This window comes from Martes martes, assembly GCF_963455335.1.
Source record: "Martes martes genome assembly, chromosome: X".
Classification (NCBI taxonomy): domain Eukaryota; kingdom Metazoa; phylum Chordata; class Mammalia; order Carnivora; family Mustelidae; genus Martes; species Martes martes.
The window spans coordinates 121,052,212-121,076,002 of NC_137897.1; the positions used below are offsets into that span (position 1 = coordinate 121,052,212).

The following is a 23,791-nucleotide window of genomic DNA, read 5'->3' on the forward strand; positions in this document are numbered from 1 at the left end:
GGATGCCAGCCTGGGGGAGAACAAGCCCTTGGGGCCAGTGCCGGACAGAGACCACAGGCCAGACGAGGCCTGAGCCTGAGTCCGGCGCGGGTGGGGGCTGGGGAGGTGGCGGGAGGGTAGCAAGACTGGGGCGCCATCCCTGCAAAGGGCCCCAGGGTAGGACAGGCCGATGGCACCAGGAAAAGGAGTCCCGGGACTCCATCCTGCTGGGGGCAAACGGGCCTGGGACAGAGAAAATCCCTGGAGGGCACCCCCGACCCCCGCCGCCAGCGCCCTGCCCTCCAGCCCGGCTGCTAGGAGGAGACGGGGCGGGGCGGGGTGCAAGGTCCAGGCCCCCCGCCGGGTTGGGAAGGCCCGGGGACCCGCCGAGAGCCGCAGGGCTTGGCGCGGCCTCGGCCCCACCAGGCCCCGCGCCTGTTTGCCAACAGGCGCCGGGAGCAGAGGAGCGGTGCCGGCCGCACGCCCTCCCCAGGCTGGCCCCATCTCCTCCACTAAGTCTAGGGAGGGGACCGCCGGTCACCCTAGTCCGGAACAGCCCCCTGCCCTGCAGGTCCTGTGCCCTGCGTGTCCCCGCGGGTGTTCCCCCACCCGGCCCCGCCCCACAGCCAGCCTCCACCCCTGGCCCAGGCTCCCCTCCGCTCCTGACCCTCCCTGTGGCCTGGCCTGTCGCCGCCCCGCCCTGCCCAACACGAGGCTGGAAGGGGACTGGAGGGGAGGAAAGGGGAGCACTGGCCCTTCAGGGTGGGTGGGCTGCCACTCGGCGACACAGGAAGGGAGTCCCAGCGCTTCGACAAGGGCAGCGTTAGTCTGGGGAACTTTGGGGCTCCCGAGGGGGCCGCCCGGCATGGCGGGGCCTCACCTCCCTCCGGGACGTAGGGCCAAGGTGCTTCGGGGCAGCTCCCACCCCCGGAACCCCGACGGAGCCAGAGGAAGGAGGATGGGCTGGCCGCTAAGACAGGGTCCGCGAGCCCGCAGGGTGACAGGTGCCACCACAGGGACCCCAGGTGCGAGCAGCACTCTGCAGCTCTGGACGGGCCTCCTCCCGCTCCAGCTCCCGCTCCCGCAGGCCCTTCCCAACCTCAGACAGGCTCCCTGCAGAGAGCCGGGTCCCCTCCTCACATGGAAGGTAGGACATCTAGGGGACGGCACTACCCAGCAGGGGGCCGGCTGTCCCGCTGTCCCGCTGCTGGGGGGGCTGGCTCCGCCGCCTCCACCCCTCGGGGGCGGGGGGGCTGTCTTCCCAGGGGTCCCCGAGCGGGCCCCGCCTGAGGCCACGGGCAGGGCAGGAGGGCTGAGGAAACCACGGCACGGTGGGTGGGGTTGGGGGCTGCCCTCGGGTGGGCACATCTGCCGAGGACAGGCCGGTCAGAGAGGGTGAGGGCCAGGGTTGGGCAGCGAAGCTGGGGCGGGGGCAGGTGGGCAGGGACGGGATCCTCGGCCAGCGAGTGCGCCCACCCGCAGAGCGGCCACTAGGAGGAGCCCCTGCACAGCTGGGGCAGGGGAGACTGGGCACCCGGCACCCGTGGGGCCCTCGGGAGCCCTCCTGGGCGGGTGGCCCCCGAGGGAAGGCTACAGGGAAGCCGGGCCCTCCTGGCTCTTCCTCCTGCCCAGGGCCGCGGGACAGGAGGGTGGCTCAGCTCAGGCGCGGGCCAGGGGGACGGCGAAGACACTGGTCACATGTCGCCGGGAGTGCGGGGCTCCCCGGGGCCCGCGTGTCTCCAGGGGAGCCATCTCCAGGACCACGCGGCCCAACACCCCGGCGGAGGGATGGCCCCAGGAACCACGACCCCACAGTCCCCGCCGAGCCAAGGCCCGGCAAGCCACGTCCCGGTCTCTCTGCTTCTGCTCCGGGGAGACACAGAGCCAGGCTCCGCCGAGACCCACCGTCCCCGGGTCCAAAAAGCACAGGGCGGCCCGAGACGGTGCCAGGAGCTGCCACCAAGGGCCCTCCCCGGCACTGGCCAGCGGCGAGAGCCAACGGGGAGAGCACCGCCCCCAGAACCTGCGTGACAAATTCGGAGCTAACCCGAGCGAGTCCGAGCCTGTCATCACCGGGAAGTCATCTCTGAGTGCCGGCCAGGAAGGACGGGGCGGGCGCTTCTCCCTTCTCCGGGGAAAGGAGACGCCCTTGGGCTCCCGAGGCCACAGTGGGAGCTCCTTGGCCGGACCGACCGCCGCGCCTCCACCGCCCACCCCGCCACAGGCCACCCGGCACCTGCCAGCCCCTGAGCCAGCAGAGCCCAGCACGCCCACGGGGCCACCTGACGCTGGCCGTCGGGGAAGAAGAGGGGCCTGTGGGCCTGCGCCCCCACAGAGGGGCCTGCCCCTCTCCTCTCCGCTCCCCGCCCCGACCTGCTTGCCAGCTGCTCTGTGGAGGCTGGAGCACAGGGGAGGACAGGGGAGTGGGGGGAAGAGCAGGGACTGCGCCTGCGCCTGCGTGCAGAGAGGTGACCCCTACCTGCCTCAAGCAGGGCAAGCTGCCCCGGCCCCTGGGGAAGGCCGGGAGGACTGGCCGGGGGGGGGGGGGGAGCAGGAGCCACTGGGCCCAGCGGAGGAGGTGGGGAGCCTCCTGCCTGGGTGGGGCCTGGGTGGGGGCCTCCCAGCTCCCGGGCCTTGGGGCTGACGGGGCTGCTGGGATGGGAAAGCCCTTCCTGCCCCCCAGCCCCCCGACTGCCTCCGGGGCTGGTTGCCAGCAGCAACCCCTGTGCAAAGGGCAGAGCGCACACTCCTTGGGCTTTGCGGGCCCCACGGCAGCTCTGCCGCGTATCCTGCTTGCTTTCTGGGGCTTTCCGCGGGTTCCGTTTGCAACCCTGCAAGGACGGAAGAGCCGGGGCGCCTGGGGAGGCTCTGTCGGTTGGGCATCCCACTGGCGACGCTCAGTTTCGGCTCAGGTTCCGATCTCAGGTTCTGATCAGGGTCCCGGGATGGAGCCCCTGCGGGGAGGAGTCCGCTTGAGGATCCGCTCTCTCCCTCGCCCCCCCGCCCCTCCCCACAGGGGCATGCACGCGCTCCTCCCTCAAATAAAGCGACTTAAAAAACAAGGAAAAGCCTGGAAAGTCCGATGACACAAAACCCAAAACTGTCTGCCTGACCAAACACAAGCCCCAAACCACAAAGTCAGGGGACAAGTGACAAGGTGGGGGTTAAAAACAGCAGCAAGATGTGACTCAGGGCTCGTCCCATGAACACCCAGAGAGCCTGAAGCCGTCCACGGGGAAAAGCCTGACGAGCCAGCGGCTGCGGGGCGTGGAGGAGGCGAGCGGGGAGAACCAAAGCCAAAAGCTCCTCCACCTGGTCTCACGGCCAGGACGCGCTCAGGTGCTGGGGTCCCAGGGTTGCTCCTTCTGGGGACAAACGGTGGCCAGTGACTGGCCTCGCACTTCACCTGCGGCTCCAACTAGACAACAGGCCACCACGTAGCCAAACGAACACCAACCAGCAAGACCGGCCTAGGGGGGCGGGCAGTGGTGCTGGGCATTGAGCGGGTCTGGGCAGCATCACCGAGGAGCTGGGAGAGCCCCTGGGCGAAGAGAGGCAGCGGCTTCCCACCAGCTCGAGGGCCGACCGCACGCACAGACCAGACAACAGTCAGGGCCGTTCTCGGGTGGACAGCCCCCGGCGTGGTCTCCAAGCTCCCCGCCACTCCCCCGCCCCCGAAACCCATGTTCTGGATCTCAGGGCCCATGTTCCTTTCCCGTCCCCGAGCCCAGCGTTTGAGTCTTTCCTCTGCCTCATCAGAGAGTTCTGTCCATCCCCACTCCCAGGCACGGGCTCATCTCCGTTCCTCTCCCCCACGCGTCCACATGTCACGAGCCCCAGTCTGGGAATTCCCGAGCACCTGGACAAAGCCGACACTCTCCTCGCGCCTGGGCTGTGGACGGTGCCCTCCAGACCACCTAGGCAGAAAGGGGGACCGCCACTCGAGGGCAGTCCCTGATCCCTCGAGGGCTAGCACCCTCCTGACATTTGCCAGACCCGTGGGGACCCTGCAAAGGAGCCAGCCCCAGGGAGGGCAGGCACGCACACCCCTAGGAGTCTCAGGCCTCCAGAGCACTGCTTGTCACGGGGAGGGCTGGGCGGTGGGTGGGGTGGCGGTGGGGGTAGGCTAGCGGTGGGGGGGCTTGTCTCAGGAACCCCCGGCGTCGGCAGCAGCCGCAGCCGCAGCCAGGAGCTTGTCAGAGGCACCCTTTCTCAGGCCCCACCTCAGATCTGCCAGATCAGAGACTCTGGGGTGGAGCCCAGTGACCCGAGTTTGAACAAGCCCCCCTGGGTGTTCCTATGCAGCCCTCCAGCGCGAGAACCACCGGGATGGATGGTTCCGGATCGCGCCCGCTCGCTCCGAGAGAAGCCCTGAGCTCTGTCTGCCGGGCTCACCTTGACTGACCTCCCCAGGTGAGAGGCTGGCAGGCACCGCCGATGGTCCCCACCACGGTGGTCCTGGAGCACGGGTGTGCTGCAGCGGCTTTCCCTGCCAGGGGGCCACACCGGTCGAGTGACGTGGAAAGACTCTGTTACTTTCCTGCTGTCCGCACGCCCAGAAGTGTGGACAGAGACCTCTGAAGACCACCACCTTCCCGGGTACAGGCCCCAGCTCTGCCCACGTTTTCCCGGATACTAGGCCTGTGTGTGCAGGTGGGGTGGGGTGCTGGGATCGTGGGATCTGTGTTTGACAGGGAACCGTCCCTGACGCAGACACGCTCAGGGGCCCTGGAACACAGTGGCGGGGCTCCCAAGGAGCGGGCGGGGTGGGGGGGCGTGGGGGGGTGTAGGGGGAGGCAGGGCCACAGTCTGGGCCCTGGGAGGGTGGAAGTGCCCAGGAGCGGACAGCAGGGCAGCTCTCAGAGGCCAGGACTGGGAGGGGTTGGAGACGGAGTGACAGGGCCCTCTGTCATCCCGGGGCGGGGTTGGGGGGCAGCGGGGGAGAGTCGCCGCCCTCCCTCCTCCCCCGGCCCCCTCCCTCCTCACTAGGACCCTGGGGGCCCCAGTACACTGGCCGTGGCCGCCTAGGGGCCAGACACTCTCAGGACAGCGCTGGGGCGCGGGGGGGGGGGGGCCCTGCGGGGCGCAGCGGGAGAGAAGCCGGACGGAGCCGCGCTCCCCCCTCCCCGCGCCCCACGGCCGCCCGGGGCCTGCAGCCCATAGAAGCTCCTCCTCCGCCTCCCCGCGGAAGAATGGGTAGGCCCCCCAGGTCTCGGGAAACGGGGCCTCCAGGACCCGGAGGGGCGGGGGGCGGAGCCCAGGGGCGGAGGGCGGTGTCGGGAAGGCTCGGGCGTCGTCCAGGCCTGTTGCGCCCCGCCCCGGCCACCCCCGGCTCCGTCTTCTCACGTCCCTCGGCGCGCCCACCGGAAGCTCCGTCCCCCAGGAGGCGGGGCGCCGCCTTCCCGCCCCCTTCCGGCTGGCTTCGCCAATGAGGAAGCTCGGCTCCTGACGGGACCCGCCCCCAGGCCGCCGACGAAGCCCAGCCCCTGCGGCCTGACGGACACTTCGTCTGCCCAATCCATACAGGCCTGTGGCCTGCGCACCCCGCGGGGCTCAGCTCCCCGGGCTGCCTTCCTCGCGGTCGGGCCCTGGGAACTGTCCCACAGCTGGGCGGCCGTCCCCGGTGGCGGGGGGCCGGGGTCGGGGGGAGGGCGGTAGGGGCTCTCTGTGCAGAGCCGTGCACGTCGTCCTGTCTGTCCACGCGGAGCCCTGCTTGCGTGCTTTTGGTTTTTGAGCTTGTATCTTTTTTTTTTTTTTAAAGATTTTATTTACTCATTTGACATACAGAGATCACAAGTAGAGAGAGAGGAGGAAGCAGGCTCCCCGCTGAGCAGAGAGCCCGATGCGGGGCTCGATCCCAGGACCCTGAGACCATGACCTGAGCCGAAGGCAGAGGCTTAACCCACTGAGCCACCCAGGCGCCCCTGAGCTTGTATCTGGAAGAAGTGACGGGCGGGGAAGTGACAGACCCCAGGACGCCTGCTGCAGTTCCCCGAGGGTAGGGTCGGCAGGTTGCACGCCTCGTGCCATCGCACACCGCGAAGCGGCCTTGGTGCCATCCGAGAGCAGCGCCGTGTGAATTGTGGCCGTGTGTGTGCGCACGCGCGCTGGCTCTGCGGTTTCCTCGCGCGTGGACATTCACGTGACTGCCACGGGCGTCCGCGTCCCGTGGGTCCCTCACGAGGACCCCTCCTGTTGACCGGACGTGAGTCCTCGCCTCTCCTCCCGACCCAGGGCCCCCGTTACGATCCCCAGCGTTGTATTCTCGTGTAGAATTCCGTCGCGCGGACACTGCTAGGTACATGCAACCGTGCGGTGCGCGGCCGCGGTGGACTCCTCGAGCCCCCCCCCCCCATGCCCTTGCGATCCGTGCAGGCCACTGCATGAATCCACAGTTAGTTCCTCCTTCCTGCCGCTGGCCCCGGTCCTCCGTGTGCATCCACCCGTCAGGCCCAAGCGTTCACCTGCTGAGGGACACCTGGCTTGTTCCCCGTTTCAGGCCTCCACGAACACACCTGCTACTACCACTCACGCACAGGTGTTCGTGGGATCGCAAGTTTCTATCTCTTTGGGATAAGTGCCCATGGGTTCGGTCGCTGGGTCCCGTGCAGACGGGCGCCGGAGCGTCAAAGATCGCCTCTTTCTGAGGTCGCCTCTACACGCAGTGCGGGGCTCAAACTCACGATCCCGAGATGCAGAGTCCCACGCTCTCCCGGCTGAGCCCGCCGGGCGCCCCAGGGTGCTTCGCTCTGCAAGGACCTGCGGAGTCGCCTTCCAGGGCGGCTGGACCATCTTCCCTGACCGCCCTGCATGTTTGCACAGCCCGTGATTGAAAATGTTTACAAAGTGGCATTAGTTTCAGCCACACTGTTAACAATTGTTTCTCTCTTCTCACGGTATTCCGCAGCTGCAATCTCCAACGTCCTTGTTCGATTTTACACACTACACGTTGATTCCATTGTGTTTCCTTTTCCACTTCCTTTCCGTAGCAACGCGTCTTGGGAAACCGGCCATGTCAGCAGACAAATGGGTACGTCCCTTCTCCGGCCGCACGGTATCGGAGGGCACAGGGGCACCGTGCTTTCCGGAAGGGATCCCCGGCTGCCGGGACTCTGGCCTGTCCTCGCTCGCTCTCCGCACTGCATCTTGGCGCCGCAACAGCCTGCTGTGAACCCGCGCCAGTCTCCCTCTAGGATAACCGCCTGGAAGTGGAACCGGCGGATCAGGACCTATGGGCGTTCGCCGCGCTGCCAGGCACGGAGTCATCGCCTCCGCTAGGGCTGTCCATTCTTCGTTAGGGATGCCGCGAATATTTTCCCTCAGTGTGGCTTTGGCCTTGAAAGACTGGGCTTGTTGGTTTGGGCTGTCAAGAAGCTGCCCGTTTTTAAAACAGGTTTTATTTTGGGGACGCCTGGGTGGCTCAGTTGGTCGAGCGGCTGCCCTCGGCTCAGGTCACGATCCCAGGCTCCTGGGATCGAGTGCCACATCGGGCTCCTTGCTCAGCAGGGAGCCTGCTTCTCCCTCTGCCTCTGCCTGCCGCTCTGTCTGCCTGTGCTCACTCCCTCTGACAAATAAATAAATAAAATCTTAAAAAACCAACAACCAACAACAAAAAAACCAAACAGGTTTTATTTTTAAGCGACCTCCTCACCCAGCGTGGCGCTGGGACTCGCGGCCCCGAGATCAAGAGCCACACGCCCTACCAACCGAGCCGGCCAGGCGCCCCGACGCCGCACGTTTCTAGATAACCAAATGTATTCAACTCTCAGTTGCTGAGTTCTGGGTTGCGGGTCTTGGGCACAAAGGCCTCCTGCCAAGCGTGAGGACGGTGCGGAGACTCGGGGCAGAATTTATGTGTCCCCGTTGCCGACTCCTCCACGCCCGAGCCTGGCAGTTGGACCCGCTGGTCCAATCCCTGGGGTCCTGGACAGCTGGCCACAGGCTCGGTGCCGCCCGGCCGAGCCTGGGCCGGGGTGGGTGGGGCGGTGCCACTCTGCCCCCCTGCTGCTGCCATCCAGGGATGCCAGTCCAGTTGGAGAGAAAGACGAGGGAATCCGTAATGAGAAAAGTTAGTCACGCCGTTGAAATGCCTAGGTGGCCCGCAGGTAAGCGAGAGAATCCCGGAGGAAGCAGAGCCCATGAGAACAGAGGAGGGATCAGGGACGGGCTGGGGCTGTGTGGGGGAGCTGCCGGGTTGGGTTTCCCGGGTGCTAGGAGGAAGGGCTTTCGGGAGGTGAGAGAGCGGATTGGAGATCCCGCCTGAAACCAGCGCTCTGGGGGCGCCTGGGCGGCTCAGGTGGTTGGGCGCCTGCCCATGACCTGGGCTCAGGTCATGATCCGGGAATCCTGGGATCGAGTCCCCGGACCGGGATGGAGTCCCCCACTGGGACTCCAGGCTCAGCCGGGAGTCTGCTTTTCCCTCTGACCCTCCCCCCTCGTGCTTTCTCTCCCTCCCTCTCTCTCAAGTAAATCAATACAACCCTTAAAAAATAATAGTAAAAACATAAAAACAAGAAAAGTGTCCAGGCAGATTTGAAAAAGAACCTTTTTTAAAAAAGATTATTTATGGGGGCGCCTGGGTGGCTCAGCGGGTTAAAGCCTCTGCCTTCGGCTCAGGTCATGATCCCAGGATCTTGGGATCGAGCCCCATGTCTGGCTCTCTGCTCAGCAGGGAGCCTGCTTCCCTCTCTCTCTCTCTCTGCCTGCTTCTCTGCCTTCTTGTGATTTCTGACTGTCAAATAAATAAAATCTTAAAAAAAATCTGATTGACTAAAAAAAAAAAGATTATTTATTTGTCAGAGAGAGAGAGAGAGAGAGCGCGCGCGAGCGCGAGCGAGCACGAGCGTGCACAGGCAGAGGCAGAGGGAGAAGCAGGCTCCCCGCCGAGCAAGGAGCCCGATGCGGGGGGCTGGATCCCAGGACGCCGGCATCACAACCCCAGCCCAAGGCAGCCGCCCCACCGACTGAGCCGCCCAGGCGTCCCTGAAAAAGAACTTTAAAAGTTAAAGAAACACCGTCATTGAAATAAAAGTCCCAACAGATGGATTGAACCCCATCGAGGGGTTAGTGACCCGGCAGCCGGGGCCTCCGAAATGACCTCCTGTCCCGGTTCCCCTCTGGCTGGGCGGTGGGGCTCCTCCTTCCCTGGGACACTGCAGCAGCCCCTCCTCAGGGCTCCAGGCTCTGGCGCTTCAAGGCCCCCCGTCCTGGCTTCTAGGCTCCCGGGACGCCAACCTCTTCCCCCTTTCCCCCTGCTCGGGGGCCGGCAGCTTCCTCCCGCTTTACCTCTGTGACTCCAGTCGTCCAGTCCCTGAGTGACCGACGCCTCCCAGGCAGTCCCCTCTGTTGGGAAACCCTGTCTGTTCCCCGTACCCTGACTCATGCCCAACGGCCGCAGGATCCGAACGGGGAGGGGTCCCGGAAGACAGACCGCGGGGACGGAGTGTGGGGGCCGGTCTGGTCAGCCCTCGGGCCACAGTGCGGGGCTCCCTCCCGGCCGGTGGGAAGCGGGGCGTGAGGCCCCCGTGGCCGGCAGGGGCCTCGTGGGTCGCCAGGCCCTCACCCGCGGCTCACCGGGATGAAGGGCCAACCCCGGCAGCAAGCGCCGCGGGGAACCCGAGCGGCCGCTGCCCTGGGCCGTCAGGGTGGCGAGGACGGTCATGAAGATGGGGGTGCGGGCGATCCCCGAGTGCACCTGAGAGCGCGCCGAGAAAGAAGGACGAGTTCGAGTTCGAGTCCGGGTTCCTTCCCTGTGGGCTCGGCGCATGTCACCCATGTGACAACCAGAGAACTTCCACGAGGGCCCTACAAATTCCCTTAGTGCCTCTGCCTGCCAGGGTGGGCAGGGCCGAAAATCAAACACAACGTTTAGTTGTGCGGGTTACAGAATCCCGAGGTCAGCGGAGTTCCCAGGCCGTGTTTCTCGCGTGAGAGATAGGGCAGTGGTTGGAGGAGTGGGACCGCGGCGCCTGGAACTGGGGCCTCTGGTGGGCCTCAGCTGAAGCTGAGAAAGGGGTGACATCCGTCCCTTGGAGTGTCATTTGTAGTTGGAAATAGCTGCCTCCCTGTTTCTAAGGGCCTGACATTTCCTTGGTAGATAAGGTGTCATTATGTCATCTGGGGTATGATCTTTGCAAAGGAACTCTTGTTGTGTTTGAGACCTGTGCAATCCCCTGTGTCCCCTGGGCACAAAGTGGAACCATGAGGAAATAGTGCACACGTCAATACAAATCCCCAGGTTTATCTTGTATCTGACAAATGAATCCTATTGGAGCATTATAGGGATGGATTCTCAGGCTGTCAGACTGAGGCAAGCTGAGACACTCAATTGTGCTGAAGTCCCTAACTGAGATATTCTTGGTAAAAATTACAGTAGCACGTATGCTGGTGTGAAACCTCGCAGTATCCTTTGTAGGTGGACTGAAACTCGCACTCAGAGGTGTCTTTTATTTGATTGGTTTTAATGCCAGGACAATCTTGCTGTGAGGTAGACAAGGGAATACAAAATGTTGGGGGGGGGGACATAAAGTGTTGGGCAGAGAGGAATTTGAGGGTAGATTCATCCCAGTCGATCTGAACACCCCATCCCTATGTTTCATGGAATGGCCAGAAGCAGCTCTTTTTCGTGAAGCTTTGTGAAAACCTTAAAGTGGGAACACCTGCATTTTTGAAAAGCTCTGAATAGAAAGCCGTGGGGGCAACTGGTCTGCTCAGTCAGTAAAGCGTGAGGTTCTGTGAGGTTCTTGATCCCTGGGTGGAGAGTTCAAGCCCCATGCTGGGTTTGGAGCCTACTTCAAAAAAACAGTAACAACAACAACAAAAGATCACCATGAATGAGATAAGCAGGCAGAGGCTACAGCGTGCTTGATATATATAACTCTAAATGCTCTAGGTAGCAGAACAAAATAACCTGACTTTAGTTGCTCCAGTGAAATCACAGGCTCTCACCCACTTTCCAGAACTAGAGTCCCTCCATGGATGGGGCGGTGGGTGCCCTGGATAGCACCCTGCACCATCGCTGTAAGTGGAAACCACAAAGGGACCTGCAGGCATTTACTGAAATGACAGGTTGTCCTGGAGAAGATCAGGTGTGCTTCAGCAGGATTTCCTCCTTGGCAGAGGCCACACCTATCAAGTGACATGGGAAAGACTTTGTTACTTTTCTCCTGACCCCACCTCCAGAAGTGTGGACACTTCTGGCGGTTACTGAGATTGCTGGTAACTCAAGCACTAATTCTGCTCACCTTTCGGGATACTATTGTTTTGGGGCGGGCGCTTTATTGCGAACCATTTCAGAGGCACACACTCCGGGCGCCGGCACGCAGTGGGAGGGGAAGAGATTGTGTAATATGGGCCGTGGGAGGGTGGAAGCGCTCAGGAGCACACAAGAAGGCCGCTCTCAGAGCCCAGGACTGGGGCGCAGCCAGAGAAGGAATGGCATGTCCCCCTCCTTTGCCATCTTGGGTGGACTCGCCCTCCCAATCCAAGTCACGCTTGGGAGCCGACTGTCTCTTTTCTCTGCCGGGTCAGGGTGGGCGGGGCTGGAGCTAAGGCGCACACGGGGTCTCTCGGGCCCCGGATCATGGGGGAGGCCTCTCCCTGGCTCTTCTCTCGCGAGAGGGCGCAGCCCCGCCCCGTGTCTCCATTGACCAGAGGATGTGCGCGAAGTTCCCAGCAACGCCAGGTCTGGACTCTTCGGTTAGGGCGGGGGAGACGTGGGCGGGGTAAGCCAGCCACTCCGCCGACAAAGGAACGCAGACCGAGACTCCAGCATGGCGTGTGCCGTGGAGTCCTGGAGCCCAGAGGGAGGCTCGGAGGCTAGGTCTCAGCCTCGTGACCTCCAGGAACACGCACGCAGCCGCCGTAAGCCCCACTCTAGGGTACTCTCCTTCTTTCAATTCTAGGAATATATATCTTTTGTAGTGATGGCAAAGCCTCGGCGGGAGTTCTACACCCAAGATGGCCAGCCGGAAGCAGGTTTCTCGTGCCGATGTGGCGATGCCAGATTGGCCAACCGGCCGCCCGCATGCTAACGCTCCGCTGTGCCCCCGCTCTGCGCGTGTGCGGAAGCCACGCCTGCACGCAGGCGCAGAACGGTGCTGCGTCTATGGTCTAGGAAGTGTGACAGAGCGTCCACCCGCCCTGGCCAGGACTCTATGGTACCTACGCGTGAAGATAGTCCGCCTATATAAGGCATGCGCAGGGGTGGGAGCGCCTCTTTTCCTTCGGCGCGGTGAGTAGTAGAGCTTCTAGGGCTGTGTGTTGCCCTTGCTGATTCTCTGGCCTAGTTTGAGGCCTGCCTTCGTCTTCTGTCCGACTTTATCTGTCTCGTTGCAGCCACTGAAGATCCTGGTGTCGCCATGGGCCGCCGCCCCGCCCGGTGGTGAGTCCCGAATCTGTGAAATTTAGCAGCTGTGAAAAAGGAGGGAGATCCGTATTTCGCCTCTAAAACCAACCGTGGGGTGGGGCCTCTAGTGCACCTTTCCTGTATTGGTAGCCGACTCCACGTTTTTCCCAATACCTTCCGGGTCGCTTGGGGTCTTCGGTTATATTGTTTCTTTAAAAGTTCATGCCGCTCTTTAGCGCTGCTTCTGTTTTGTTTGGGGTGGCCGATTTACTACCCTGGGCTACATCCGTTCCACCACTTTTCGGGCTGGGAGCGACGTCCGCCTTGCTTCCCTCCTGTCTTGGAAATTCGCCACCTTTTTAGGGTCGATACCCTTTCAGGGCCTTTGTGTACTATCACGGTCTTGTTTTCTGGGCGACGTGCCCGTGCCTTTTCGGACGCCAAGGGCCGCCCCAAAAAGCGGGCTCAGCCGCCTCGTGTGCCCTGCAGGGGGCGTCAGGATCTCTTCACATGTGGTTCAGAGGCGGATTTAGTGCCACGTGCCCAAAAGTCGGTGGATGGCATGAACTGAATTACTAATCAGCGAGTTGGCTGTGCCTTGAAGTGAGAAATATTTTTCCTTGAACTGAAAAAGCCCTTTTGGACTTGTTGAATTTATGCGAAGTATGAAACCATAATAAGGGATCAAGTGAGATTGTTTCGCTTTTATGTTCTTAGCATGGGTGGTTTCTAACATCTCACCACCTTACTTTGACCTCATATTAAAACCACCAGGGATGGATACAGCGGGAGATTGACACATTGTTGTCCTCTCTATTCCCAGTTCCCCTTTCGTCTTAGTTTAAGGGAGCCCCCCAAAGTGGTGTTGGGTTCAGTTGTGAACTGTAAACTTGGGTTTCCCCCCTCCCCGCAGTTACCGGTATTGCAAGAACAAGCCGTATCCAAAATCTCGCTTCTGCAGAGGTGTCCCCGGTAAGTAGTGGGAGAGCACCCGAACTGGTTTGGCTCCACTGACTCAGGTGCCTATGGCACCCTCTCCCACACACTTAACAAGTTCTTTTCAGATGCCAAGATTCGTATCTTTGACCTGGGGCGGAAGAAGGCAAAAGTAGATGAGTTCCCACTATGCGGCCACATGGTGTCCGATGAATACGAGCAGCTCTCCTCTGAAGGTGAGGCAGGGCGCCTTCATCACTCTGTCCGTTCTGACTGCCCGGGCTTTATCGGTTAGTCATGAGTGTCCAACGGGCAGCCTTTGTCAACATGGCCACTACAGATGTGCTGTGAGAGCCAGGGAGGGTGACGGTAACTGCTTCCGGGCTGTTCTGTCTCACTGTGCTGCCTCCCCCCCCCATCGCCAACCTAGCCCTGGAGGCTGCCCGTATTTGTGCCAACAAATACATGGTGAAAAGCTGTGGCAAAGATGGTTTTCACATCCGAGTGCGGCTCCACCCTTTCCATGTCATCCGCATCAACAAGATGTTGTCCTGTGCTGGAGCAGACAGGTGAGCTGGGTCCTGGGTCTCTGCCTTTTCAGGTGTTTTGCCATAGTTGAGGCCCTTGTTTGGCTTGATTTTTTTTTTTTCTTAATCAGAGTAAAGAAATGGGCCTCACACAACCAAACTCAACCACCTGTAATAAAACCAGGTTAAAGGCTACCGGGTGCATTTTAATGGACTATCTTTCCCTCCTACCACTGCACAGAATTGACTTGAGGGAATGAGCATAAGAGGCATGGTGACTCAGACTTCGCCTCTTGGTGACTGACTGGTGGAGGGAGGTGCTTCTGTGGGAATAGCTTTAATCCTGCTGACAGCCATCTGCCAGCAAGCAGGTAGCTGAAGCAGTCACAGTTCAGGCTTTCGGATGAGCCCAGTGCCACCTCGTAGGGACTGGCTAGTCAGTTTTGGGGTTTTCTGCTCTCTGCAGCCAATTAAGCCGACTGTGCTCTTTGTCTATGGGGGCCCAGTGTGCCATGGCTGCAAACAGTAGCCTCCTCGGTAGTGTATGCAGCCTGTTGATTGTATGGGTTGCCCTAAGGGACCTTGGAGACAGCCCTTTTGGTGGATTCTGGGGTCTGACCTCATGGCTATCTCCAATTTAGGCTGCAGACAGGTATGCGGGGTGCCTTTGGAAAGCCCCAGGGCACAGTAGCCAGGGTCCACATTGGCCAAGTCATCATGTCCATCCGTACCAAGCTGCAGAACAAGGAGCATGTGATTGAGGCCCTACGCAGGGCCAAGTTCAAGTTCCCCGGCCGCCAGAAGGTGAGTTGGGCTGAAAGCACCATTTCTTTGCTTGCCCCGGTGTCCAGATGTTATGATGACATCTTTTCATCTCTTCTAGATCCACATCTCCAAGAAGTGGGGCTTTACTAAGTTCAATGCGGATGAATTTGAAGACATGGTGGCTGAAAAGCGGCTTATCCCAGATGGCTGTGGGGTCAAATATATCCCTAACCGTGGTCCCTTGGACAAATGGAGGGCTCTGCACTCATGAGAACCTTGGCACTACCCCTTCCCGTCATATTCATGCCCACCAATAAATCCAACTTCCTGTCTGTCTTTGCATCTGGATTCATGGTGGGGGGGGGCCTTTTTGGAGACTCTGAAGTCACAGTCCTTTATTTTGAGAAGAAGGCTGCTAAGTTGGCCAGGATTGGCATCTTCTCAGTTGTCTAGGATGTTGACTTGGACCTGCCTAGATGAGAAGTTGTCAGTTCGAGATTTCCCTTTACAAGTCCACTTTGATGAGTCCCTAGGCACTGAGTGCTGCCTTAGTAAAGTGCCCTGCCCCGTGGGTGAAAAAGGCTTGTGGCTGCTCTGGGAGCTCCTTGAGGAGGGTCCCAGACCAGCAACGTGACCAGAAATGGGGAAAGTGAAGACCAGGCATGGTTCCGGCCATGTTTCAACCAGCTGGCTGAGATGGGTCTTCTGTTAGCCCTTGAGTAGTTTTCATGTGTTAAAGTTGGGAGGCAGCTTTGACCCACACTCGAAACTACCTGTCACCCCTTCTGTGGCCTCCACAAGTCCTTGACTGCTCCACCCTGAGCGCAAGCTCCCCCAGACCACCTGAAATGGCCTGTAAGACGACCTTTCTTGGCAAATAGTGTGCTGCTCCCCTTGGTCTGGGGGTTCTTTGTGCTGTCTGGCACTTCAGTTGTAGGCCAGGCTTCGAAGAGGAGCATTCGGCAGAGTACCCTGGGGCAGCAGAAATAAGCCAGAGGGATCTCTGCTAGGCCTGATGCCCTGTGACTCCCCACCCGGAAGAGGGCCCACGGTGGTTGCCCAGCCCCACTGCTGCTTCCCCGGGCTGGGCTGTGCTGCTTTGAGTCTCTGGCCCTGACAGTCCGCCGGCCTTTTGTAATCATTTAACAGCCATCCGTAAGGTTGAAGATGATCTTTATTCTTGACCTTGAGATGGTTCTAAACCATAAGTAATTGTGTTTAAATGGCCCTGGTGTCCTACTAGCTGGTTTTACTGAGCTCTCTGGAAAATAAAGCTGGGGAAGGAAGGCTTCTGTGATATCAACCCCCAAAGCAGGATCATTGTTCACATTTTGCTAAGTATTTGGTAGTCCCTTCACCTGCACGAGCACCTAGGTACTCGTGGGTGGGGCATCTCTCTTCTGTTTGCCCCTTAGCCTTGGTTACCAGGCCGAGCCTCGCCTTGTGGGCACGCAGCCAGCGTGGACCGACCGTACTCCGGGTCGGGGGAGGTTGGGCCGCACCGTCGTCGTGAACTTGGGCTTGACAGCAGACAGCAGGGCTGTTTGCAACTGTTTTTATTGGATTGAACGACTGTAAATATTTTGTTTGCTAGTTACTGTGCGTATGTGCGTGTAAACTGCTTATCGATCCCTGTGTCTGCCGCAATTTTAATACTGATTCATAGGGATCCTGCGTGTAATAAAAACGGCCCCTTGGCACATCTGCTCGACGTATGTAATAGCCCCGCAATTTAGCTTTTTGTTCTCAGTGGTGTTTCCTTTTGGTTATACAATAAAATCTTCCAATCTATTGTGATTCCCTTCTCTGAGCCCTGCAGTTGAGAGCAAATCACCTGAGCCCCCCTCTCTCCTCCCCCAGCCCTGGAGCCTGCTCGGTCCCCACTCCTGACACTAGCTGGGGGCAGAGTGGCATGCGTGTAGCCTCAGGGCCTGCCTCCTACATTCTAATGCCGGCAGGGGCCCAACCAAAGAACACAAGCCAAGCGGAAGAGAAGGCAGGTGGCCAAGGGTTGCAGCGCGGTGGGGCGGAGCTACGATCAGATGGAGGAGTCTCTCGGGAGCACACACGGGAGCGAGCAGGATCCGAGTCCCGAAGGCAGCGCGGTCCTCACATCTGCGGGCGGCAGGCTCAGGGCTGGTCAGGCCACCAGGCCCAGGCGGGGGAGCAGGAGCAGCAGCAGCAGCAACAGGGCGGCCAGGCCAAGAGGCGGGAGCCCGGGTGCCGCCCGGTTCAGCTCTACTTCCACAGGGTAGTGGTCGCTGATGTTGAGGGCCTGGGGGGAAGGCAGCAGGACAGAGCCTCAGTGTTGAGGCCGAGGCACGTTCCTGTGGGCCCGCTGCGGCCTCAGCCCTTTACCTCCTCCTCGGTGAGGCCGAAGCTCCTGGGGAAGTTAAAGGCAGCCGCGGAGCGCAGCAGCCTCTGACAGCGCCCCCCGTGCAGCACCACTCGGTCGTAAGCGCAGCGGGTGCTGGCCCGCACCGTGGTGTCCTCCTCGTCGCCGATCACCCACTGGAAGCCTGCCTGCGTCCGCAGCACCAGCTCCCCCAGGCGCTTTTTGGGCAGCGAGGCACAGTCAGCGTTGAAGTCCCCGAGCAAGATCATGTCCTGGAGAGGGGGGCAGCAGTCAGACCCGGCCACCCAGCGCCCCCCCGCCGACCCCGTCCCCCATGCGATCGTCCCAAGCTTACCTGGCTCTGCCAGCGCTGGGAGACATCCAGGAACACGTCGTACAGGGCGTTCAGCTCCTCCTCCACGGCCTTCGGAGTGGTGTGCAGTGGGACCAGCACCAGGCTGGGAAGGACTGCAAGGCCCCAGGAACCGAGGACTCCCACCCGCTCCTGGGCACTCCCTGCCCAGCCTCTTCCCAGCAAGCACGCCCTTGGGACCGCCAGCCAGCCCCTCCTTCCTGCTCCCAGGCAGCGGGGCCACCCTTCTTCCCTTCCTACCCTTGCTGGGAAAAGTGAACTGGGCCACAAAGGGCTCCCTGGCAAAGAGATCATCCGTGTCCTCATACACGTAGGAATCCAGGACCTGTGTCTTGTGTGACCTGGGGGACCGAGGCATGAGAAGCAGTGGCCCCACATCAGTGATTTTTGGCTCAGAGCCGGGACTCAGAGCGAGGGGCCCTCCACAACCAGCCCTATTTCAGTGGCCGCAGCCTTCCTAGCTGCTTTTCTAGAACTTGTTTTTCATTGAGATACACGGCACATAACACGGAAGTGAATTCTAGACAGATGATTTCATCTGTACAAACAGGTCTCCTCACCTGAGCACGCCCCTTGCCCTCTCCATCCCGACCCCAGAGGGTTCGCCCACCCCAGGCTGTCCTCCAGACTCAGGGCTGTCTCTGGAAACTGGGTCTGCCCAAGGTCCTCAATGAGCCCCCACTGTTGAGTCTCTTCCCAGAAGCTTCAGCTGGTTCACTCCCAAAGAGGAGGCCAGCCTTGCCCTGAGCCCCTGAGCTGGTTTCCGTGGGCGAGAGGCAGAGCAGCCCCACATCTGCGCATGGAGAACGAAGTCCCCCTGCGGTAGGGACACGCGGCCATCACAGCTGGCTAGGCCGGAGGAGAGTCCGAGCCTGAAATAAAACCACTGAGGAGAAAAAATGCAACGAGAAGGTGAGGGCCACCGCAGGAGGAAGGCACCTGCAGCTGCTGGGACGACGGAGGCTCCTGGCACCGGGCGCAGTGCCAAGCCCGGCCCCGCCCCATCTGTGCTTACCGGTACACGTACACGTACTTCTCCATGTACGTGCTGCGCCCCAGCGAGGGGCTGCTCAGGACGCTGTAGAACCCAGAGCCGTCAAATCTGCCAGGGCAGGGAAACCCAGGGTCAGGGCCCCTGAGGTGCTGGGGGGGCCCCCAGATTAGCCCCCCAGAGCCTTCCTCACCGATTGAGTTCTCGGAGCAGGAGAGAGATAGCACTGCCAGAAGCGTCCACCACCTCCTGCAGCACCATGATGTCGCAGCGAGCCAGGATCTGCCGGACAGCAGGAGGGCTGGTCAGTGCCAGCGACCTCGGGAGGACGTCGGGCTCCTTGGGGAACTAGCACTGGTGCGGCCAAGAGGCCCGTGGAGAGCACTGGGACCAGCAAGGACCTGGGAGAAGACCGAGTGCCACCCCAACCACACTGCACCCATATTACAGAGGAGATGGAGGCCGAGGACAGGGAAGGAATGTGCTCCCCATCTCCATACCCACGTCTCCTGATGTCCCCTCTTCTCTGGGAAATGCCCCTGGTCAGGCAGGGCGGGGGCTTTGGGTCGTGGGCACAGCTTTCCTTCAGTGATGAACCTACCCGAACGAAGGTGTCCATCACATGTTCTCTGGCCGCCTTGGAAAGCGTCAGCCGCTGACCATTGAAGGCACAGATGCGAAAGGCCTCAGCCCCCCCAGGCAGGAGAAGCAGGAGCATGGCTGGGTAGTGCATGGCTGTGTGGGGGCTGCTGGGACCCTCTGGAGGAATCCAGGCTGTCCCAGGGCACGCTCCCAGCTGGGCTCTGTTCTGCTTCTGAAAGGACATGGCAGTGTGGGACCGAGCCAGCACCGGCCTCCCAGAACCGGCCTCCCAGAACCGGCCTCCCAGAACCTCCAGCATCACAGACCGCCTGCCTTTCTCCCCACGGACACCTTCTAACACCAGCACGCAGGGCTCGACTTCACTTTTTTTTTTTTTTTTAACGATTTTAAGTGGGGTGCCTGGGTGGCGTAGTCAGTTGGGCATATGACTCTTGATTTCGGCTCAGGCCACGATCCTGGGGGTTCTGGGATCAATCCCACACTGGCGGGCCCCCTCCTCAGCGGGAGCCTGCTTCTCCTTCTCCCTCTGCCTCGTCCCCCCGTTCGTGCTCTGTCTCTCAGTCTCTCTTAAATTTCGAAGATTTTATTTTTAAGTAATCTCTACATCCAATGTGGGGCTTGAACTCACAACCCCGAGGTCTAGAGTCTCATGCTCCACGGACTGAGCCCGCCAAGTGCCCCTCGACTTCATTCTTCTTAATTGTGCTAAAATACACATAGCATAGAATTTACCATCTTGACTTTTTTTTCACCATCTTAACCATTTTTAAATGCAGAGTCGAGCGGCATTAAGTACATCCACACTGTTTTGTACATTCACACTGCCATCCATCGCCAGAATTTTTCCAGCTTCCCAAACTGAAACTCTGTCCCCATTAGACACTCGTCCTCTATCCTCCTCCCCCCAGCCCCTGGCGCCCACCGTTCCACTTTGTGTCTCCACGAATCTGACTACTCTCAGCACCTTGCAGGAGAGAAGTCATACGTTCCGTGTGTTTGTGACTGGCTGATTGCACTCAGCATAATGTCATCAAGCTTCATCTAGGTTGTAGCATGTGTCAGAATTTCTGTCCTTTTTAAGGCCGAAGAGCATTCAGCGGTATGGATAAACCCGACTGAACCGACCTACTCTGTCCGTTCACGGACACTTGGCTCGCGTCCAGCCCTGGTCGCTGTCAATCACCCAGCTCGCGAACCTGAGCGCGCCAAGATCTCCTCCAGTTCCTGCTGCAGATCCTTTCGTGTGTACACCCAGAAGTGAAATTGCTGGGTCACACTTTTCTGGGGAGCCACCAGACCATTTTCCATAGGGGCTAACCCTTTTGTTGCATTCCCACCAACAGGTCACAAGAGTTCAACGTCACAGTGAATTCCGACTTTTCACCACCATTAGCAACACGTATCTCTCTGCTTGGGAGATGCTATCTCTAAGACAAACTCCCAGCAGCACAATTGCTGGGTTCGAGGGTGTATGCACCGAAAATCACCTCAGCCAGACCAAATCACCCACTGCAGAGGGGATGGGCCCCTTTCCCACGGCCCCGCCCTCACCAGACAGTCCTTCTTGTTCAACCTACCTGCTAAAGCCCCCTGCTTTTTGAGCGTCTCTTGGTTTACCTTGGTTTCAGATGCACTCAAACTTTGTCCTGTCATTTGGGTTCAGCCCCTTGCTTGCTTCCTATCCATGTCATTCTCATTTTTTTTTAAGATTTTATTTATCAGATAGAGATCACAAGTAGGCAGACAGGCAGGCAGAGAGAGAGAGGAAGGGAAGCAGGCTCGCTGCTAAGCAGAGAGCCCAATGCGGGGCTCGATCCCAGGACCCCGAGATCATGACCTGAGCCGAAGGCAGAGGCTTTAACCCACTGAGCCACCCAGGCGCCCCGATGTCATTCTCATTTAAGCAACGTTAAGTCCCTCTACTTCTGTCTGCCTGCTTTTCTCTGTCACCTCTGTAACCAGATTCAAGGTGTTCACCCCCTGGGGTGCACCAAATTGAACACAACCCAAGGAAGGGTTAAAGGCTAAGAGGGTTTTTGGGGCGCCTGGGCGGCTCAGTCATTAAGTGTCTGCCTTCAGCTCAGGTCATGATCCCAGGGTCCTGGGATCGAGCCCCGCGTTGAGCTCCCTGCTCAGCGGGAAGCCTGCTTCTCCCTCTCCCACTACCCCTGCTTGTGTTCCCTCTCTCACTGTGTCTCTCTGTGTCAAATAAATAAAATCATTACAAAAATAAATAAAATAAAAGCTAAGAGGTTTTCAGTTCTTGGTACGAGTAAGGAGACAAGTGGATGAAGTACTGTCTCCCCAGGAGGTTAACAGAGGAAGCTTTTATCCAGTGGGTTAGGGGGTGAGGGCAGGGAGCTTACGTAGGCAGTTTGGGTTCAACTGTGCAGGCCTAGCAAGTCAGCATGTTGGTGCAAACGACGTATGTTCAAAAAATGCTGCAAAACTCCACCTACAGGAGACTTTAGTATTATAATGGGCTAAAGGGAGTTACTTTAGGACAACTCACAGGGGGGGGGGGGACAGGGGGACTTCTGTGCTCAGCTCCAATCTAGCTCCAACTGGCTCACAGGAGACGCTATCAGGCAAGACACACCTAGCGAGGGGCTGTGAGGTGAGACACTGAGCTGGGTGGGTGTCTCTGTGGCTGGAACTGTTGGTTCGGCAAAATAAACCATATTCCTTCTCTGCTTCTGTCCCTTCCCCCACTGCCTTCTACTGGTAGCTTTCAGCCCTCTTGTTTTTTTTTTAAAGATTTATTTATTTAAAATATTTTATTTATTAATTGACAGAGAGAGACACAGCGAGAGAGGGAACACAAGCAGGGGTAGTGGGAGAGGGAGAAGCAGGCTTCCCGCTGAGCAGGGAGCCCAACATGGGGCTCGATCCCAGGATCATGACCTGAGCTGAAGGCAGACGCTTAATGACTGAGCCACCCAGGCGCCCCAAAGATTTTAATTTATTTGAGGGAGGAAGGGAGGGAGGGAGAGAGCGAGGAAGAGAGCGAGAATGGGCAGGAGGGAGAGGGGGAGAGAGAGAACCCAGAGCAGGCTGCACACTGAGCACAGAGCCCCACGCGGGGCCCCATTTCACGACCCTGAGATGACGACCTGAGCCGAAACCAGGAGCAGGACAATTAACTGACTGCAACACCCAGGCACCCCTTTGAGCCCTCTTATTTGTAACTTCCCACTGCATGCCAGGTAACGTTTTGTCACCTCCCGCTCTGCCTTCCTCTCTTTCTTGCCCTCTCTTCCCTGTTCTCCCTTCTTTGTCATCTAGTCTCTTTCATACTCCTGGCTGGGCTGAATGTCTGTCTCTCCTGGGCCACCTGCTCCGTCACTCATGCCGGCTTGGGTGCCCTGCCCTTGTTACTATTCTGGGATGTATGTGGACATCTGAGCAGCTCCGGGCTGTCAAGGGAAGGCCAGAAGGCTCTGGGGTCAGGGGCCCGCACAAGGGCCAAGGGCAAGAAGAACCATAGTGACTGTTTCTGGCCTCAGCCCAAAGCCCAGCCCAGGCTCCCAACGCTAAGTCTTGGCACCCAGGGGTTCCCTTCCCCTTTCTCCCTTCTCCCCGGGCAGGGGGCAACTTCCTCCCTCCCTCTGCTCAGAGGGCTCCCATACCTACTCAGACCAGCTCGTATCCACGCCTGCCGCAGCTGTAAGCAGATCGCAACACGTCTACGGAGTCGCCGCGGCGGTCTGGGCAGGAACCTTAGGGAAGAAAAGAGGAAGGGACTCTTCCCGACCCACCCCTCCAGCCCGGCCGGTCGCCCCACCCTTCCTGGCGCTGGGGCTGGGCCCCGCGGGGCCGACGGCCGGACTCCACCTTCTCTGACCCTCGTGGGAGCAGGCGCCTGCGGGAGGCCTGGAGCTGTGGGCGGATGACAAGCCGTGTGAGTCACGGAGATCGAGCCCCAGCGTTCCTATAATAAGTGGGGTGCCTGTGCCAAGGGCGCGGGCGGGGCGGGGGGAGCCGGCGCGCAAATGCAGACCCGGAGCTGTGCTCTCCCAGGCCCAGCCCTCAGTCCCCGACACCGGCTGCCTCTAGGCGGCACCTGGTAGGGAACACGCGAGAGCCGGAGCTTGTGCCCGACGTCGGGGGAGCCCTGCCGCGAGCCAGGGGACCCCCTAGGACAAGAGCCTCCTCTCCGTGTCCCCAGGGCGCCTGCCACCGTGGCTGCACACTCCTCCGCTCTCTGGAGACCCCAAGTGAGCCAGCCAGGCGCCCAGATTTCTTATTTTTGAAGCACCCTTTTATTGATTTTTAGAAAATGTTTCCAGGGGCTCAGTCAGTAGGGCATGCGACCCTTGAATTCAGGGTCCTGAGTTCAAGCCCCACGTTGAGGGTAGAGATTATTTAAATAAAAGAAGGAGGAGGAAGAGGAGGAGAAGGAAAATAAACAACGGCTTAGTGGATACAAAGCTTTCTTCTGGGAATAGAAGTGGTGGTTGAGAACACTGGAAATGCGCTGAACGACCGGAAATACTTTATTATACATGGTATCTTTATTATTTGGCATATGTTGCTACATATACATCACATATTACACGTTACATATATATACACATATTGTACAAAGCTGTAATATTGTAACTGCAAAATTGTGTGCAGTTAATTATGTGAAACTACCTAATGTAACACATAACAGGTTACATACATAAAACATGGCATACAGTATAAAATGCTACAAAATATTACAAAACGGTTAATTCCGTTATATGAATTTTGCCTCAATGAAAATAAAGGGGAAGAAGAACTAAAGTAAAAGTGCCGTGAGCTCCAGCCTTTAGCGGTGTCCGGTCAATGTGCTGCGGAACCGGGTTAGCTCCGGACACCTCCGGACGCGCAGCCCCCGCCGCCGGGAACGTGCTCTGCGCGGCGGGGCGTGGCCACACGGCCCCAGGGCCCGCCCCCGCTGCCGTCAAGC

The 23,791-nt window shown here is 59.6% G+C and overlaps 2 protein-coding genes across 14 annotated transcripts; one reads left to right on the plus strand and one right to left on the minus strand.

Annotated features, from left to right (window-relative positions):
• Positions 1 to 11,521: 11,521 nt before the first annotated feature.
• On the plus strand, positions 11,522 to 14,889 carry RPL10 (ribosomal protein L10). 3 transcript variants are annotated; one of them, XM_080795016.1, is made up of 8 exons: positions 11,522 to 11,662; positions 11,902 to 12,211; positions 12,316 to 12,361; positions 13,239 to 13,297; positions 13,390 to 13,497; positions 13,692 to 13,830; positions 14,430 to 14,592; positions 14,672 to 14,889. In XM_080795016.1, the coding sequence occupies exons 2-8, from the start codon at positions 11,938 to 11,940 to the stop codon at positions 14,822 to 14,824; spliced, it is 942 nt and encodes a 313-aa protein (XP_080651142.1). In that variant the 5' UTR covers positions 11,522 to 11,662; positions 11,902 to 11,937; the 3' UTR covers positions 14,825 to 14,889. The 3 variants fall into 3 exon arrangements, with proteins under 3 accessions (XP_080651142.1, XP_080651143.1, XP_080651144.1); XM_080795017.1 differs by having other exon boundaries at positions 11,623 to 11,662; positions 11,883 to 12,211; XM_080795018.1 differs by lacking the exon at positions 11,522 to 11,662 and having other exon boundaries at positions 11,719 to 12,211.
• An 820-nt stretch (positions 14,890 to 15,709) lies between these two features.
• On the minus strand, positions 15,710 to 22,893 carry DNASE1L1 (deoxyribonuclease 1 like 1). Of its 11 annotated transcripts, none has more exons than XM_080795022.1 (9): positions 22,690 to 22,893; positions 22,485 to 22,574; positions 18,854 to 19,066; positions 18,446 to 18,534; positions 18,277 to 18,363; positions 17,502 to 17,602; positions 17,244 to 17,356; positions 16,912 to 17,160; positions 15,710 to 16,828 (listed from the first exon to the last, which is right to left on the minus strand). In XM_080795022.1, the coding sequence occupies exons 3-9, from the start codon at positions 18,983 to 18,985 to the stop codon at positions 16,694 to 16,696; spliced, it is 906 nt and encodes a 301-aa protein (XP_080651148.1). In that variant the 5' UTR covers positions 18,986 to 19,066; positions 22,485 to 22,574; positions 22,690 to 22,893; the 3' UTR covers positions 15,710 to 16,693. The 11 variants fall into 11 exon arrangements, with proteins under 11 accessions (XP_080651148.1, XP_080651151.1, XP_080651150.1 ...); XM_080795025.1 differs by having other exon boundaries at positions 22,489 to 22,574; positions 22,700 to 22,763; XM_080795024.1 differs by having other exon boundaries at positions 22,700 to 22,763.
• Positions 22,894 to 23,791: the final 898 nt, after the last annotated feature.

Bases quoted from the DNA above. Each gene is read 5' to 3' on its own strand.
- RPL10 (XM_080795016.1), top strand. From the start codon at position 11,938: ATGGCCAGCCGGAAGCAGGTTTCTCGTGCCGATGTGGCGATGCCAGAT. The intron at 12,212-12,315 runs GTGAGTAGTAGA...GTCTCGTTGCAG, and splicing joins GCCTCTTTTCCTTCGGCGCG to CCACTGAAGATCCTGGTGTC. The intron at 13,831-14,429 runs GTGAGCTGGGTC...TCTCCAATTTAG, and splicing joins TCCTGTGCTGGAGCAGACAG to GCTGCAGACAGGTATGCGGG.
- DNASE1L1 (XM_080795022.1), bottom strand. From the start codon at position 18,985: ATGCACTACCCAGCCATGCTCCTGCTTCTCCTGCCTGGGGGGGCTGAG. The intron at 17,603-18,276 runs GTAAGCACAGAT...TCGGTCCCCCAG, and splicing joins AAGTACGTGTACGTGTACCG to GTCACACAAGACACAGGTCC. The intron at 16,829-16,911 runs GTAAAGGGCTGA...CCTTCCCCCCAG, and splicing joins TCGGCCTCACCGAGGAGGAG to GCCCTCAACATCAGCGACCA.